Source organism: Eptatretus burgeri, chromosome 11 (genome assembly GCF_056783735.1).
Source record: "Eptatretus burgeri isolate ZD-2024b chromosome 11, Ebu_testis_v1, whole genome shotgun sequence".
Classification (NCBI taxonomy): domain Eukaryota; kingdom Metazoa; phylum Chordata; class Myxini; order Myxiniformes; family Myxinidae; genus Eptatretus; species Eptatretus burgeri.
The window spans coordinates 58097060-58115090 of record NC_140971.1 but is presented as its reverse complement, the minus strand read 5'-3'; the positions used below and the strand labels follow the sequence as shown (position 1 = coordinate 58115090).

General features: G+C 43.9%; 1 protein-coding gene across 2 annotated transcripts; it reads right to left on the bottom strand.

Moving 5' to 3' along the window:
- Nucleotides 1–1522: 1522 nt before the first annotated feature.
- On the bottom strand, nt 1523–16287 carry LOC147017172 (proton-coupled folate transporter-like). Of its 2 annotated transcripts, XM_085846610.1 has the most exons (6): nt 16157–16287; nt 8214–9109; nt 7640–7955; nt 5899–5982; nt 5625–5781; nt 1523–4371 (listed from the first exon to the last, which is right to left on the bottom strand). In XM_085846610.1, the coding sequence occupies exons 1-6, from the start codon at nt 16188–16190 to the stop codon at nt 4299–4301; spliced, it is 1560 nt and encodes a 519-aa protein (XP_085702736.1). In that variant the 5' UTR covers nt 16191–16287; the 3' UTR covers nt 1523–4298. The 2 variants fall into 2 exon arrangements, with proteins under 2 accessions (XP_085702736.1, XP_085702737.1); XM_085846611.1 differs by lacking the exons at nt 5625–5781; nt 5899–5982.
- Between the last annotated feature and the right edge of the window lie 1744 nt (nt 16288–18031).

The window sequence follows — 18031 nt, the reverse complement described above, 5'->3', positions numbered from 1 at the left end:
CATCTGTGTGATAAGCTGCACATAATCGGGCATATTGTCTCGTAGAAAAAGGCACTGAGCTTGTCCGTCATTTCAATCACTTGTCTCGTTGTTATTGTCGGGGATGGTTCGTTTTCCGCATCGTTGTCATCATCAACAGGCAGTGACTGTCGTCCTCCATACAGTTGACGTCACTGGTGACGAGTTCGTTGTCACACACACCACGTATTCGATGAGAGTATTGTCTTCCGACCCAGTTGCGCGTTGAAACCGTTGAACAAGATCGGCCAAAGGCATCTCGTCTTCTGGATCATCAGTGAAGGTATCCGTGAAACCAGAGCGACCGAAGCAGGACGTAACTGTCTGTGAAGGCACACATTTGACAGCTTCTGCGACCCATCGGCAGGCATCGAGGACAGACACGCGTGTGGTCTCCAGACCGTTCTCTACGTCTTTACCCTACGGAGCAGCATCTGTCGGTATTGGGTCTTCATGGCCTTAATAATGCCTTGATCTAACGGTTGTAAGTGGGAAGTTGAGTTTGGTGGAAAGAAAACAAGTTTGACGTTGCTCAGTTCCGTACAGGGGTGACACGCGGCATTATCTAAGAACAGAAGGACGTTTCGTTTGTCACCTCATCTTCTCGGTGAATTTCTCCAAACATTCTTTGAATAGGGCTGTGGTCATCCAGGCTCGTTTGTTGCTTTTCCACACGACAGGCAGTGTCTTTGTGTTAATGTGTTTGAAGCAGTGGGGTTTTTCACACATTCCAATGATCAAAGGCTTTAAAAACTCGCCTTTCATGTTGACACAAAGCATCGCAGTCAGGCGCTCCTTCGATTGTTTGCCACCCTTGCAGTCTGTGCCACGGTTAATAACCACGCCTACATTGTTAATTGGGCCTATCACCGTGAAAGTTTTTTTCACAGCCACGTCCGAGAAGTTGATTGGTCAATTGGGACCGGTTTTTGGGTGCCAAGTGCAAGAAACGAGAAGTGCTAAGTCCGGGAAGTTCTGTCAATAAGAAATTGCATTAGCTTCGGTCGGGACCGGCCGAAACCCGCCAAGTAGAAGTCACCAACTCCGAGAAGTTCCATTACACATACATATATATATATGTAATATATTGTTGCGAATTCACGCCCGCCGGCGTGCGATCGGTCACTAGACTCGAATGGCGGCCGCCTCTCCCACCGGAACGGACAATTCTGTCGTGACCCTCTCGAAACAACGCCGGGAGCGAGTCACGGGTGGGGGTTTAACCCCACCATGACCGTGCCAATTGCCCACCCGCGCAGGATAGGGTTGCTCGCCAAATTCGATCTACCCAAGTACCTGCGCGGATGGCCGATCGGGCGATCGTACCTCGCCGCAGGCCGACTCCGGACACGAACCGCTTAAGCGGTCCGTTCCGTGCTATCGGGATAACCGAGCGGTGTTATCGTCGGCTCCGATTAATTATCGGGCGTATTAAGCCCACTACGAACCCTTTACGTGAAGCAGGATTGAGGGTCAATAAAGAAAAGACGAAGCAAAACAGGAAAACAGTTCACACAATGCACATTTATTACGCGACACACGGAAAGCACACATATACAGCCAAACAGTCAAAATGCACATGTAGCAGTTACAACAAAAGAAACAACGACGCAGAGTTACTACCGACTATGCGCACACACGGCAACACTTATACAGTTCTACTTTATAGACGGCGCCAACACACATTTACTTAAAAGCAAAGGAAAGAAGCCACCCTCATAGACAAGGGGGCAGACGGGCCTGTAGGCTAATATGCGCGCGTGACCCGAAGGAGCGGCCAGGTCCGCGAGACCGGGTGAGTCCTACCCACGTCCTCGTGAAGCGTTGGCGGATGAGCTGCAGATGTGGCCGCGTGGCTGTGCCCCGACTCCGTGCTCCTTGGCGGGTTTCGTTGGCACGACGTTTGGAGTGGGGTGGGAACGGGGCCCCCTTTTTGCACTATCTCAGCGCGGGGGAAAGGGGGAATTGTTGATGCCCTGGGGGAGGAGAATGGCTGGCTGGCTTGGGTCCCGCGACGAGCGATCTCACACCGCGACCTCGTCGCCGACCGCAGTCCTTCTCTCCTCGGACCCGAGCTCCTTGGCCTCTTCCCACAACTCTCCCCAGCCGACTGCAAAACCCAACTCGATGCCTTCACCACCCGACTCCACTCTCTGCCACACCGATGACGTGACTCACTCTGCCCTGCCGACACACACTGCTACTGCCACACTCTGTCGCTGCCACACTCTGCCTCCAACCAAAAACTGACTCTCCACGATTCACCTTGCGCTCGCCATTTTATAGGCCGGCAGGAGAAAACAATATGCAAATTTCCGGATCAGGATGACCTCAGGGGCGGAGCCACGCTCGCCAATTGGACGGAGGAAAAGTGGGCGTGAACCTCCCCTGATCCTATAATTTGCATATATCGATTTCACACAGACGCGCCTGGAGGCGGGGCCAAGCCGCTCCGCGCTTGCTAATTGGACGGATCAGAAGTGGGCGTGTAGCGTTCTTGATCCGAATTCTCCCTCGGAAAGGCCGCTATTTGCACTCGCGGCTCGGTGCGTATCTTGAACGAGCCCAAGACAGCCCGACGCTCAGTGTTCACAGGTGGTGCGGGAATGGAGAGAGGTGAGGGTGGTGGAGGGTTTATCGGTGGTGGTTTGATGGTTATGGTGCCGTTTGGGAATGACGGTGATGCGATGTTTGCGGGATTGAGTTGTGAAGGTAACGGTCGTGGCTGTTGGCGTTGTTGTTGTCTGAGGGTTGGAGCGTGATTGTAGTTGGTGACGATGGCTGGCGTGGTGGTTGTTGTGTGATGGCGGTTGAGACGTGGTTGGTTCAAAATAAAGATAGAACAGAAAAACGGCTATCTCAAAGCGTCACAGCCCGAATGAATCACATAAATTCCTCTATACAACGAGTGGGGCTAACTACACATGTACTTAAGAGATATCTCACCTACGGGACCTGAATGGTGTTTGAGAATTTCCACAGCCGTAACAATATATTTCACCAACATTGGCATACAGATAATGAATGATGGCTTATATAAGCATGTAATTTTTTTCGACATCCGATCCAATATGGCTGACTGGCGGCCATTTTAGTTGTAAAAAAAAAAAAAATCCGATGTTGAACACGTCCTCAACCATTTATTAGACATGCATTTACCGATATTGTTCAAACATGGCACCCAGATAATGAATGATGGTTTCCATATGCATATCAGATCCAAGATAGCTGACTGGTGGCCATTTTGTTGCTTATATGTGTCCCCAACTATTTCTCAGACATGCATGGTCAGATCTTGTTAAAACATGGCAGAAGCACAGTACATGATGGCATACATGTGTCCCTCACTTTATTTTGTGATCTGATCAAAGATGGCCGACTGGTAAACTGGCGGAAATTTTAGTTGTTCATAAATATGGGCTAGCCGTTTAACTCCGAACAGCAAGTTTACTAAAACAATGGGGGCTATGATATTTTATGTTTTCTTCACTTGTTACTTGCAAAATCGAAGCTTTTTCAAGTATATTGGTCAGTCTATTTTGTTATTCTGTGTCGGTCTGTTTGTTTGTCGATCGCCTGAAGGTCACAATTTTAAACTGATTTTCACGAAATTTCACTGGGTTGTAGAGGTAGTCTCAACTGAGAAGCTTATTGATTTTGAGATCAAATTTCTAAAATCTTCATTTTTTAATCTGATTGACTTGAAAGTTGAATAGGATCTGTATAGTCCATCACTGAATTTCAAAACAAACTGTTTTTGAGGTCAAAATGTCAAACTTCTAAAATCATGAATTTCAATCTGAAAAATAATCAATTTTCATCCGATTAGGTGACAAGAAAAAGCCGATTAGGTTTTGGTTAAGGTCTGAATTCAGATCCGGCCTATCAGTGGGATATAAAACGTAAACTGTTCAGCCTGGTGGATGTATGCACTCTACTGCATGCCATTTAATACTGTGTTGGTAAATGTAACAATTGCTTCTCAATCGGGTACAGATTGTCCCAAATATATTTGCTCTTCATTAATCTGGAGTTTTGACTGTTCTCTTGATTTGAAGGCCTTTTTATCTACTAGTGCATGAAAATAACCTCATCTATGAGTGTGAAAAATCACAAGTATGATGTCCTCTTTATGTTGTGGTGTGTGTGTGTGTGTGTGTGTGTGTGTGTGTGTGTGTGTGTGTGTGTGTGTGTGTGTGTGTGTGTGTGTGTGTGTGTGTGTGTGTGTGTGTAACAGGAAGAGTTACTTCACAAAATAAAGTTGAAAAATCCAGAGCATTTCATGTAACTTCTGTGATGTTTGGTTCCACATTCTGAGCTGCATTCTGCCGCTTGTCAATGCGCCAGATGATCCTGAAAACAAAAGTGTAATTTGTGGTTCAGCAAAAGAGTTTCTGAACAAAAATACGAGGACATTCTAGAGGGGCTTTAGTTCTCCCAAAGTAAACACTAACATGATATGTTAATAATAATGAGTTCCCTTACAAGGAACTTCAATGCATGAGGTGGCCAACATTGTCACCAAGCCTGCACAATGGCTGCCAACTAATGGTTGTTTGTCTCTGCTCGATCACTTTTAAATGCTGAGTGTTAAGCAAGGAAGCACGCATACCATTTTTAAAGTATTTTGTATGACTTGGATGGGGTTTGAACCACTGACCTCAGAGACTCAGAGCAGGCACCCAAACCATTACACCACTGAGTCTGGTTACCTCCACCAATGAAGGTTGACAGAGGTTATGTTTTAACCCCTGCCTGTCTATCTATGAACAGGATATCTCAAAAAGTTATGGAAGGATTCAGATGAAATTTGGTGGACAGGTTGGGTGTGTAACAAAACGACGAATGGATTTGATTTTTGTGAATATCCGATTCGGGATATGATAATTACTTCCGATACCGTAGGTGGACGGAGGTTATATTTTCACCCTTATCTGTCTGTGAACAGGATTTTTCAAATGGTTGTGGACAGATTTTGATAAAATTTGGTTGAGACGGGTGTGTGACAAGGACAAAATTGTGAGATTTTATTGAAGATCCAGATACTAGAATTTTTTATGTGATTCTCCACCACTGAGAAATAGGGCCAAAAACTATTTATATCATGATATCTCAAAAAGTTAAGGATGGATTCGGACAAAACGTGGTGGACAGGTTGGGAGTGTGACAAGGATGAATAGTTTTGATTTTGGCAAAGATTCGAATCCAGATATAAGAATTTTAAAATATTTTAAGTGATTCTTCACCATTGAGAGATCGGGCCAAAAACAATAGCCATACATCGCATGATATTTCAAAAAGTTGTGGACGAGTGATGATAAAACTTGGTGGATGAGTTTAAGTGATAAGAAGAAGCCAATTCGATTTTGGTTCAAGTCCAAATCCAGATCCAGCCTAACAATGGGAGGCAAAACGTAAACTGTTCAGTCTATCGGAGGTATGCGCTCTTCCGAGTTCTCGTGAAATATGTTGTTATGATCAAATACTTAGATTTATCTCATTGTCATTCTCCACTTTTACTCACAATATATTGTATAAATATTTTACATTGCATCATATATCATATTGAAGACATCATCATGGTGTAATGGAACAATGTTTCTCACAAAAGAGGGATAAGGATCAAAGTTGAAATTGCAGCGGATAACAGGAATGGAGCCCCGCGGAATGTATTTTGATAGGCCACGAACATATTGTTGAACCCCAAGGTAACTGCCACGTTGAGAAGGCTTCCGAGGAGTCCGGCTATTGTGTACACAGCCCCTGGTGGGGTTGACGTAAGTAAAGGTTAGATACACTGCAGATGCACTCATTGAGGGGGGGGGGGTAAGGGAATGTGGCTTTGGGAGGGAAAAAGGAGAAATGGAGGGTCAAACTTACGCAAGTGCTCAGGATTGGTGAATTTAGCCAGAAGTGAACGAATGTTTGGCATCGTGATGAGCCCCATACACATGATTATTCGCACTGGGGCAGGGTAATAGGACACGTGTATTAAACGCATGTTGAGGTGTGCTGAAGAACACAAGAAACTTTGATTTTCGTGACAAAATGAATCATTGGATTTCTTTTGGTTTGGCTGCAATAACATTTAAAACCAGAGCAAGACTTCTTGGACAGCCTGTACTTTGTTCCTAAGCCTAAAATTATCTTCATACAATCCATGGTAAGTTTACCTGATCAAATATTTTGAATCAATCAATAGGTTGTTAAACTCATGTTACTCTTCTTTTATTTAAGTGCCAGGTGCACACAACAACTCATTACACATTCCTTATTGAACCTCCGATTTTTTTAAGCTCTTTCAATCAGCACAAGAATAAAAGGCTTCTTTTTTTATTGTGATGTTTCCACCATGGGCTTCTGGTGGTCCTATTACTAATCTTCATCAATGATCTCTCTGACTCTTTGGAAAATCCTCTTTATCTCTTTACTGATTCCTCCACACTCTGCTGACATTCTTCATCCTTGAGACAGACAGGCTGCATCCTCTTCCCTCTCTTCAGTGCTTGATAAAATTACAAACTGGTCAAACACTTGGAATACATCTTTTAATCCTGACAACTATATATCTCTATCTCTCTTTCTATCTCTCTCTCCAAAAGGACTGAACAGCAAACCCTCCATCAAACATCTACTTTCTACTTTATTTTTATCTACGAGTGCATGAAACTAGTGCATACTAGTGCATACTAGCAAACAAACATCTACTTTCTTAACAACCCTCTCAAAGAAGTTCCTTCACTCAAACTCTTGGTTCTCACCATCAGCCATGATCCTTCTTGGGAAAACCTCATTTCAGAAGTTGGCCTCCAAAGTCAGTCGTCGACTAGGCATCCTCCATTGTATAAAGTCCTTCCTTGGCACACCTGAACTCTTATTCAACGACAAGGCTTTCATCCGCAGCTCGATGGAGCACTGTTCTCCCCTTTGAGCTGGTGGCCTCTGCCTCATCATGATACCATGGAAAACAAGGCTTTCAAGATCATTGGAATCTCCCGCAATGAAGTTGAGTCAATGGGCCTATCACTTTGCCATTGCAGACAGGTTGATGGTCTCTGTCTTCTTCCCCTTACTTTCTGGTGTTGCATCCTCTGCTCTCACTGTGCTTGGTCCTCCCCCCCCCCCCCAGGTAACTCCAGGTGCACACAGTCCACCAGTAAACCGCTTCTAGTAAAACTTCCAAAATCAAGGATCACTGCTCACCTCCACTCATGTGTTCCAGTTCTCCCTGCCTGTTGAAGTAACTTCAACATTCTTTTCAATCTCATTCTTCCATCCAGGTCTTAAAGACAGCTGTTCAGCACCATCTCAGATCATCCCCCATCCAAAACCATGATCTTTTCTACACGCGTTAAACCAACCCCTCACCACTCACACCTTTACCCCTCCCCCCCAATTTTGCTTCTGTATCGTCTTATCCACCCCCTTCATTCTCCACTACCCCTCATACTGACCCACGCATGCCTTGTTGTCCATCTGTTTATTTTTCCCCTCGGCTCTGCTGTTGGCATTTCCCCATTCTCTCTCTGCTGTTCCTTTTGTTATGTTATGTCCTGATCTGTTCCTGTTCTAACTCAGCTTCCACAAACCTTGACTGCAACACACACAAAAAGATGATTACCAGCAAAGAAAGCCGACGTGCTCTTGACGAATGCCAGACCCAGTGCGCCGAGGCTGTATGATGCCACACCAACAGCAATCAGGCCTTCAGGTGGGAGGTATGCTGAAAGCACTAGATTGGCAAAAAAGCCTGTGATGTAGAATGAATCACCAAAAGCATCACCATAACCAAGCAAGACGTTGTCCCAGCAGAGCGGTGGTGAAAGCACAAAGACTCGTAAGAGATGCATCCCTCCAGATACTGAAAACGTGAAGACCAGAGACATACTTACAAGCAGCACCACTTGTAGAGTAGGCTTGGTCATGTGACAGCAGGCCTGGACAGTGTGCAAACAAACAATTGATGAGTTGTTTCATACAATGAAATGTCGATTTCTCAACCTCAGGTTCCAATACCTAATTGTAAAGTCCCAAGCGATTATAATCGAAGACAATATCATGTGTGCACAGCAATGTGTACATTGCATCAGTTATAGCTTGCAGCTTCAAAATTAATATACTTATCGAAAGCCGTGAGTGGCCAAAAAAACTTGTAGAGAGTATTGACTTCTTCCCATCTCTTCTGAATCCATTACCATGCAGACATCACTGACAGAGCCAGGTGACTGAATTCCACCCGGCGGGTCACGTAACACGAAGGCACCCCAGATGATGGCCACCGTGTAGATCACCAAACTCGTAAGTGCAACCATTGATGGTGTTCCAATGTGCCCAGATATCAGTCCACCCAGGACTGAAAATGCACCCAATGTAAGTTCTATAGCCATCAACCTCCGTGATCGTTTAACAGAGGTGATAGTTGGTGGTGAAGATTTCTTGCTCCACCGATGATCGTCAGGACCAGACCCGGTTTCTGATGGCCTGTCAAAGTGGCCACGACTCTCATCCACGCCAATGGAACTGCAACTGTGATCAACTGGTCGTGATTGGAGAAGCCTTGTGACTGAATTCTGCCTAAATTGTACGGAGAGAGTCGGTTTGGCCTCCTCAGATTGAATGGCAGCAGCAAGAGTGTTTGCTCCACCCCAAAACAAGGAGAATCCACCAAAAAGAGCACGCAAGATGGGGAACAGCAAGAGCCACTCAGGCTCGGGCCTGTTCAACCAAAACAGTATGATCAGGGCAAAGGGGCCAAAATACATGGCTATCATTGAAATTAACATCATGGCTTTGCAGCTGAGTGTGCGACTCAGTACTAGTCCTGGTAACACCGGCGTTAAGCTCAGAGCCACCTGAGCCCAAGTTACAAGCCTGGCAGCTCGGTCTTGACCCCCAATCAAGGGCGGTTTCTTTTGGCCTTCACAGGTATTACCTGCAGCGCTCCATTCTGTGTGGCCCCTTTCTGTGACAGCATCTGCTGCCTCTTTGTATAGCATGGCAAAGAATGCTGGCTCGATGATCGCTCCAGCCAAGGCCACCAGAGCGACTAATGGTACAGGTGAGACCCGCAACCATGACCAAACTTTCTGACCTGTGGGAGGTAGAAGAAATAGAAGGGGTAATGGGTCATAGGTCTACTGCATTTCAATAATATGCTTTCAGATGATGTAATTTATTACCTCCATCACCAAAGGTGGAAGGAGATTACGTTTTCACACCTGTCTGTCCGTTTGTTTATGTGCAGGATATCTCAAAAAGTTGTGGACGAATTTGGTGGATAGTTTGGGTGCATGACAAGGACAAACTTATTAGATTTTGGTGAAGATCCAGATTGGATCGAGCTACCATAATTTTTAAAGTGATTCTTCACCATTGAGTGATTGCACTCAAATCAATAGATAGCACAATATTTCAAAAAGTTGTGGATGGATTCGGATGAAATTAGGATAGGTTGGATGTGTGCCAAGGACAAATTGATTCGATGTTGGTGAAGATCCGAATCCAAATCCGGAGACTAGAATTTTTTAATTTTCAAAGTGATTCTTCACCATTGAGAGATGAGGCCAAAAACAATGTATAGCATGATATTTCAAAATTTTTATTGGGTACGATATGTTCTCGTGGATCAGGCATTGTGTGGTGGAGGTGTGCGCTCTACCGAGTGCCCTTCTAGTTATCATCAGAGTTGGCATACAAGAGTAGTTCAAACTTGATCCTGATATTTGTTTCATTATGGCACAGTAAGGAATAAAATTATTTTGAAGGAATTTGTCTTACATTGTTAGTTAATACTACTACTAGTACTACGACAACTACCACTACTAATATGTACTACTTTAATGGCCCCCATTATTCCCACCTTCTTATGGGGTGGGCCAGGGAACGTTTTTGACCCAACTCTTTCATAAACAAGCTGGCAAGGCTTGACGTTCAACTGAAGGTGGCAATAATTTATAATTTGTTCAGGGTGCTGGCGATAACTCGCCTACTGTTTGCGAAAGACACCGTGGGATCTGTAACGCTCAACCACGAATGCTAACAGATAGGACTCCCAATTTAACATCCATCCGAGGGATGACCTATATATTGATGCCTACTCATTCCTGCGAACACAAGGATAACAGTTCATAGCTGGTTCAGGTTTTGAACCCAGGCTAGACAGCTGAGAGATCCTTCTCGTCTAGACTGTCATGTCAGCAATCAATACCTGCAATCACGTGTTTAAGAGAATCAAGACGGTGCTAAGTGATATATTACAAAAAAGGTGGAACAGAAAATTAATATAAATTGCTCGTAAATGAAAACACCTGGGTAAATTCACAGATAATTGGCTGTGCAGTATGTACCAATGATAGCCTCTTAAGGTTGTACATCAGCTTAGCTTGGAAGCACAAGTCCATATCAAACTTGAGTAATACGAGAACATTGGCATTGCTATTTTCACTTAAAATTTGTTGAAATACAGAGAACAGATGGCCTCATTTTAGGGAACTCCAATACTTTTGATTCCATGTGCAATGGATGTGTCATTGTGTTATAAAAGATCTGCTGAACGATTTTCCTGCCTTTTCCCCCCAAACAGGTCAAGGGGCCTTCAAACATCCAGGCCCTGGGAAGCGGTGAGGGTGCTAAAGAGGTAACTTGCTCATTCCGATCGAACGTTTTAAGGCAATATGCCCATGTGCTTGTTCATACGAGAGAGAGATCAAAGACATTCTCAAAACAAGAGTGTCGCTTCCTCAATAACGGGACAGCTGCTCCATTTCAAAAATATTGGGCCATTGCTTCACTTTTCATGCATGGTCCGGCGACACGCGCAACCTTCCCGAACTGGTGAGTGAGCTTCTTGAAGGTAAATTTAGACAAACATTGCTCGTTTGTTGTGAAACTAGATAAAAAAATAAAAAATGGATTTACACACTTCATCTCATGAAATATGAAAATTATCACCGAAAGGTCACGTAACATACAGTTATTCATATACTGCACAATAATATAATACTTCACTGAGAAATCTTTAAAGATATGCAAATACATCGATATATAAATATATAATATTATAAATAAATAAATATAATTATGTACTATATACTGGGAGCCTGGTGTTGGCGCAGTGGTTAGGGCAGCGGCTTGGGATCCAAAAGGTCCTGAGTTCAAGCCCCGTTGGGCCACTGAATTAATACACCAGGGGGTTGACTCAGCCTGTCATCCTTCCGAGGTCGGCGAAATGAGTACCAGTATACTGGGCCGGTGTATACCCCGGTTAAAATAGGTGTACCATATCCCTGTGTCGTAAGAGGTGACCAGGGTTGTGTCAGGAAGGACATCCGGCATAAAACATGTGCCAAATCACTATGCGCATCATACGGATGATCCGCTGTGGCGACCCCTAACGGGAGCAGCCGAAAGAAGAAGAAGAAGAAGAAGATGTACTATATACTGGGTTTTGGCCCATATTGTGGCTGCTCTTCGTCCCATCACCCATTCAAACTCGATTCATTACATTCAGACAAGGTAGCGGAGATAGTACAAGGAAAGGGAAGAACATTGCTGGGTTTTAAAAAGTCGTTTGGCCCATCATATCCACATCGCAGAAATTCCACCTACTTGCAGCAATACAATAAATTATATAATTATACAGTTAACCCCAATTGTATGCCTGGTTTTCGCTTAATGGTTCGGATGGTGGGCTTGGGATCCTAGGATCCTGAGTTCAAATCTCACTTGGCTGTTGAATGAATACCAGGTGGGGTTAACTCGGCCTGTCATCCTTCCGTGGTCAGCAAAATGAGTGCCAGCATGCTGGTATACTGTCGGAGTGGCGACCCGTCCAGGATTGTACCCAATAGCCAAGGAGACAGCTTAAGCAGCACCAACACTCTGCACAGAGTTTGGTCCCAATGGATGGATGGAGGGGACCCCAATTAGGGCACTTGGCCAGCATATGGGAACACAATGGTCTGCTACTTCTTCTTCTTCGTTAATGGCCACAATTATTCCTACGTTCTTGTGGGGTTGGCTGGGGAAACTTGGCCCAAGTCTTTCACGAACAGGCTGACCCGTACTGATGTTCGACTAAGGTTAGGGCAGAAATTTGGAATTTGTTCAGGGAGGCGGTGATAACTTGCTAACTCTTTGCGAAGGAGGACACTGTGGGATCTTTAACATCCACAAACTAATGCTGGCAGACAGGATGCTCAACGTAACATCCATCCGAGGAAAGGCATACACATTGATGAATCACCATGCCTGTGAAACACCGGGATGACAATTTATAGCTGGGTCGGGATTCGAACCCAGGCTAGACAGATTATCAGTGAGTTACACAATGGCCCACTATTTCCAAAAAATAACCTGGGACCTCTAACATTTGTAACCTACGTAGGCTATTTATTATGTACGCACCGAAGGAGAAATTGTTCGAGAAAATATGAAAAAGATTAGAGCGCAGTCGATGACGCACCATCGCTAATCCCCACACTTCCCACCAAGAAACGTTTATAGATGGCAAAAAGTTCCACCAGAAATGACCCAATATAAAAACCTGAGATAGAACATCTTCTGTTTTGACCCCTGTGACCCTCAAAAACCTCATCCACTGGGGGATGAACTGGGGGTCAAATCTAAAAATCGTTACATACTTAACACGTCCCCCAAGGTTAATTGCATCGACAAAGTTTCATCACAAAAATGTTCCAGTAATTGCATTTCTTGGTATTTGACATTTTCACCCCACCACAGGACCCCAGAGAGGCGAGGCCAAAACATGATGCTGCCCCAGCACATTTTTTCCATGTGGTGATCATATCTACCAAGTTTGGTGAATTTCTGCACGACTGTGTAAAATGAGATAGCGTGATGGATAGATCGACAGAGAGCCGAATACAATATCCTTCTGGGTTTGTTTTTAGATCCTCGTGGAGCATCTCTAAGTCTTACTCACGTTGTTCTTGTGGACTTTTTTGTTTCATAGCCTACAGTTTTCATGGAAACTTCCTGAAACTTGGTGTATATATGTAAAAATACCCTGCGCAGACAGTAACCATCTCCGATTTTGAAAATTCCTCCAAGAAAAAAAGTTATGACATCAAAATATCTCTCTTCTTCTTCTTTTGGCTGCTCCCGTTAGGGGTCGCCACAGCGGATCATCCGTATGATCCGCATAGTGATTTGGCTTAGTTTTTACGCCGGATGCCCTTCCTGACGCAACCCTGGTCGCCTCTTACGACACACAGGGATATGGTACACCTATACTAACCGGGGCATACACCGGGCCCAGTACACACTGGTACTCATTTTGCCGACCTTGGAAGGATGACAGGCTGAGTCAACCCCCTGGTGTGTATTAATTCAAGCAGCCAACGGGGCTTGAACTCAGGACCTTTTGGATCCCAAGCCGCTACCCTAACCACTACGCCAACACCAGGCTTGACATCAAAATATCTCCGCTAATGGAAATCGCCTAAAAAAAATTCTCCGAAACTAGGCAAGCTTTTCGAATTCTGTTTGCGGGAATCGAACAGGGCATTAGCAGAGATAATTTATCACAAACCTGATACATCACAATGACGTCATATTCGTTTATATGACATCATCATTAAGAGGACGAGGATCTTAGCTCATTTGAGCTTGTTTTTTTAATCCCCACTTATAAAACAAGCTCGAATGAGCTAAGATCCTCGTCCTCTTAATGATGTTATAAAAACGAATATGACGTCATTGTGATGTATCAGGTTTGCGATAAATTATCTGTGCTAATGCCCGGCTTGATTCTCGCAAACAAAATTCAAACAGCTTGCCGAGTTTCTGAGATAATGGTATAGGCGATTTCCATTAGCAGCGATATTATGACATCAACTTTTTTTCAAGGAAGAATTTCCAAAATCGGAGATGGTTCCTGCCTGCGCGTGGGCTTTCTGCATATACATGGCAAGTTTCACGAAGATCCGATGAAAACTCTGGGTTGTGAAACAAAAAAAATGACGTCATAAAAATTGATATGACGTCATAGTGATGTATCATATGTGCGGTAATTCATCTCTGCTAATACCCCATTCGATTCCCGCAAACAGAATTCAAAAAGCTTGCCTAGTTTGAGATAATTTTTTAGGTGATTTCCATTAGCGGAGATATTTTGACGTCATAACTTTTTTTCTAGGAGGAATTTTCAAAATCGGAGATGGTTACTGTCTGCGCAGGGTATTTTTACATATATACGCCAAGTTTCAGGAAGTTTCCATGAAAACTGTAGGCTGTGAAACAAAAAAGTCCACAAGAAGAAGATGAAGAACAACAACGTGAGTAAGACTTGGAGATCCTCCATGAGGTTCTAAAAACAAAGAAAGGAAGTGTAGGAGAGTTTAGGAATAGATGTGAAAGAAGTGTGGGAGAGGATGGACACAGGGAGCGAATAGAAAGGACGTCGTGTACAGAGCACACGGAGGGGAATGGACGATGGTAATCTTGGCAGGAGAGCTTCAAGGTGTGCACACTCGCCTCTGAGCAGTCCAGCCTCGGCTCGAATCTCGACCAAGCAATAAACAATCATCTTGGTGTTTTGCATATAGCGCAATGCCTCAATGTGTATGCCCAAGGAGTTACAGCAGGAGAATACATCATCCTGTACCGATTGTTGGTGGGATATTTGAAGACCCCAACTCAACTGTCTTTGGTGAAGAGTAGGTGGGTTATTTGAAGACCCCAACTGTATCTTTGGCGAAGAGTAGGTGGGTTATTTCAAGACCCCAACTGTATCATTGGCGAAGAGTAGGTGGGTTATTTGAAGACTCCAACTCAACTGTGTCTTTGGTGAAGAGTAGGTGGGTTATTTGAATACCCCAACTGTGTCTTTGGTGAAGAGTAGGTGGGTTATTTGAAGACCCCAACTCGACTGTGTCTTTGGCGAAGAGTAGGTGGGTTATTTGAAGACCCCAACTCAACTGTGTCTTTGGCGAAGAGTAGGTGGGTTATTTGAAGACCCCAACTCAACTGTGTCTTTGGCGAAGAGTAGGTGGGTTATTTGAAGACCCCAACTCGACTGTGTCTTTGGCAAAGAGTAGGTGGGTTATTTGAAGACCCCAACTCGACTGTGTCTTTGGTGAAGAGTAGGTGGGTTATTTGAAGACCCCAACTCGACTGTGTCTTTGGCGAAGAGTAGGTGGGTTATTTGAAGACCCCACTGTGTCTTTGGCGAAGAGTAGGTGGGTTATTGCCAGCACTCTGAATAAATTCCAAATTCAGACCCGCACTGACTGCCGGGAAGGCAGTGGCAAACCACCCAGCACGACTCTTGCCACGAGACAGTTTCGGCAGCACCTGCGCTCTTTCATGAGAATTGGGAAGAAGATGAAGAACGACTTCATTCATTTCAAAGGAGGTGATTGTGAGGGGATCTGACTGAAATGTTGAGTAAAATGAAAGATATAGACAGAGGAGGTGCAGGGAAGTGGGGGTTTTTCAGGAGAGAGGAAGAGGAAGAGGAAGAGGAAGAGGAAGAGGAAGAGGAAGAGGAAGAGGAAGAGGAAGAGGAAGAGGAAGAGGAAGAGGAAGAGGAAGAGGAAGAGGAAGAGGAAGAGGAAGAGGAAGAGGAAGAGGAAGAGGAAGAGGAAGAGGAAGAGGAAGAGGAAGAGGAAGAGGAAGAGGAAGAGGATAAAATAAAAGCAAAGGGTGCCAATAAAAGTTAATGCATGGATTTGTCTCCTTGGAAAGGTCGTGGCAGCAGGAACAGTAGATAAGATTACATTTTAATTCGATGGGTGTCTGGAAGCGCTGGGGATAGAGGGGTGCATCGCATGGACATCGGCAGAAACGCGCGGGTGCGATGCACCTGGTGACGTCATTGTGCGTCGATGGTACCAAATCCACACAGCAATCACTGGCATTGGAGTCGGACAACAACACATCTACCTTCACACAGGAATGGACACGTTTTAAAAATAATGTAAATTCCTTTGCTTGTGACGTCGAGCCGTTGAGCAGGAAACACGGCGACGTAAACTTCTGTGGTAAAGTTCGTCGGTTTTTTAAGGAAATCGACGCTGAGGTAATTGTGGGCGGAAAGGAGAGCCAACCAAACGGGTTCGTCCACTAATTGGTTGTTACATGCAAATGATATGTTTCACAGAGTATCGCGACTTACCACATGTTTTGATCCTCTCACCACGACTGCTCATCCTGTGACGCCGATCGATGACTTGGATGGTGTGAGCGCACGCAATCAAGAAAGCGGGGTTTCAGAATATAAGCGGAAAGGGAGCTTGGATGGGGGCGTGGCCGTGAATTCATTTCCATAAATTGGGCGTGGTCGGCCGAACCAGAGCACGGCTGTGACGTTGCTGGCTAAACCAAACCACGTGACTACAAGGAGGAGGAGGAACATGATGTCCTGGGAGTTGCAAGGAATTACCCATAAAACGTCACAGCCGCTGCTCATGCCACGATTTTCACTCAAAATATTTCGTAAAAAGAGAAAATTATAAACTCGAAATTTTAATACTGATAAAGTGTTTGAATATAAAAAAAAAAAGTTAACAGGTGAATGGGAGAACCTGTAGGAACCAGTTTTCATCACTATTACCTCCACTACCGAAGGTGAAGAAGGTTACGTTTTCACCCCTTTCTATTTGTCTGTTTGTCTGTCGCCTGCAGGTCACAATTCTAAACCGATCATCATGAAACTTTACCAAGTTGTAGAAATAGTCTCAACTGAGAAACCTGTTGATTTTGAGGTCAAAGGTCATCTTCAGGTCAAATTTCTAAAATCCTCATTTTTCATCTGATTGACTTGAAATTTGAACAAGATTTGCATTATTGCATTACTGAATTGGAAAACCAACTACCTTTGAGGTCAAAAGGTCAAAGGTCAACTCAAGGTCAAACTTCTAAAATCCTCATTTTTCATCTGATTGACTTGAAATTTGAACAAGATTTGCATATTGCATCACTGGATTGGAAAACCAACTACCTTTGACGTCAAAAGGTCAAAGGACAACTCAAGGTCAAACTTCTAAAATCATCAATTTGTATCTGAAAAATCATCAATTTACATCTTATTAACTTGAAAGTTGAACAGGATTTGCAGAGTCTATCACTGAATTGGAAAACCAACTACCTTTGAGGTCAAAAGGTCAAAGGTCAACTCAAGGTAAAACCTCTAAAATCATCAAATTTAATCTGAAAAATCGTCGATTTTCATCTGATGAACCTGAATATTAAGCAGCAATTGTGTCGTGTGTCACTGAATTTGGAAACCGACTATTTTTCAGGTCAAAAGGTCAAAGGTCAACTCAAGGTCAAACTACTAAAATAATCAATTTCAATCTGAAAAGCAATCAATTTTCACCCGATTGACCTGAGCTTTGATGAAGATTGTCAATTTTAATCTTAATGAAATGGACAATTTGATGAATCCATGGCAACCTTGGAGAGGGGGGTGGATTTTGCAAGTGTCGTGCTCTGCACGACGTCTTTTTCTGGTTCTGTCTGTTTATCGCCTACAGGTCACAATTTTAAACCGATGTTCACAAAACTTCACCACATGGTAGAGTTTGTCATAAGGAAGAAGCCTATTGTTTTTAGGTCAAAAGGTCAACATAGGCCAAAGTTCAGCAACTTTGGTGAGATTTCTAAAATCCTCATTTTTCATCCGATTGACTTGAAATTTGAAGAGGATTTTTTTTTTTCAGATCAATGAATTCAACCAGCCAATTCTTTTTGAGGTCAACATGAACCAAAAGGTCAACTAAGGTGGTGTTTCTAAAATCCTCAATTTTCATCTCATTGGCTTAAAATTTGAAGAGGATTTTCATGTCAGGTCACTGAATTCAACCACCAATTCTTTGCGTGGTCAACTTAGGCCAAAAGGACAACATAGACCGACTTTCTAAAATTGTCAATTTTCATCCGATTGACTTGAAATTTGAAGAGGATTTATATTTCAGGTCACCGATTTCAACTTGCCAATTATTTTGTAGGTCCACATTAGTCAAAAGGTCAACATAGGCCAAAATTCTAA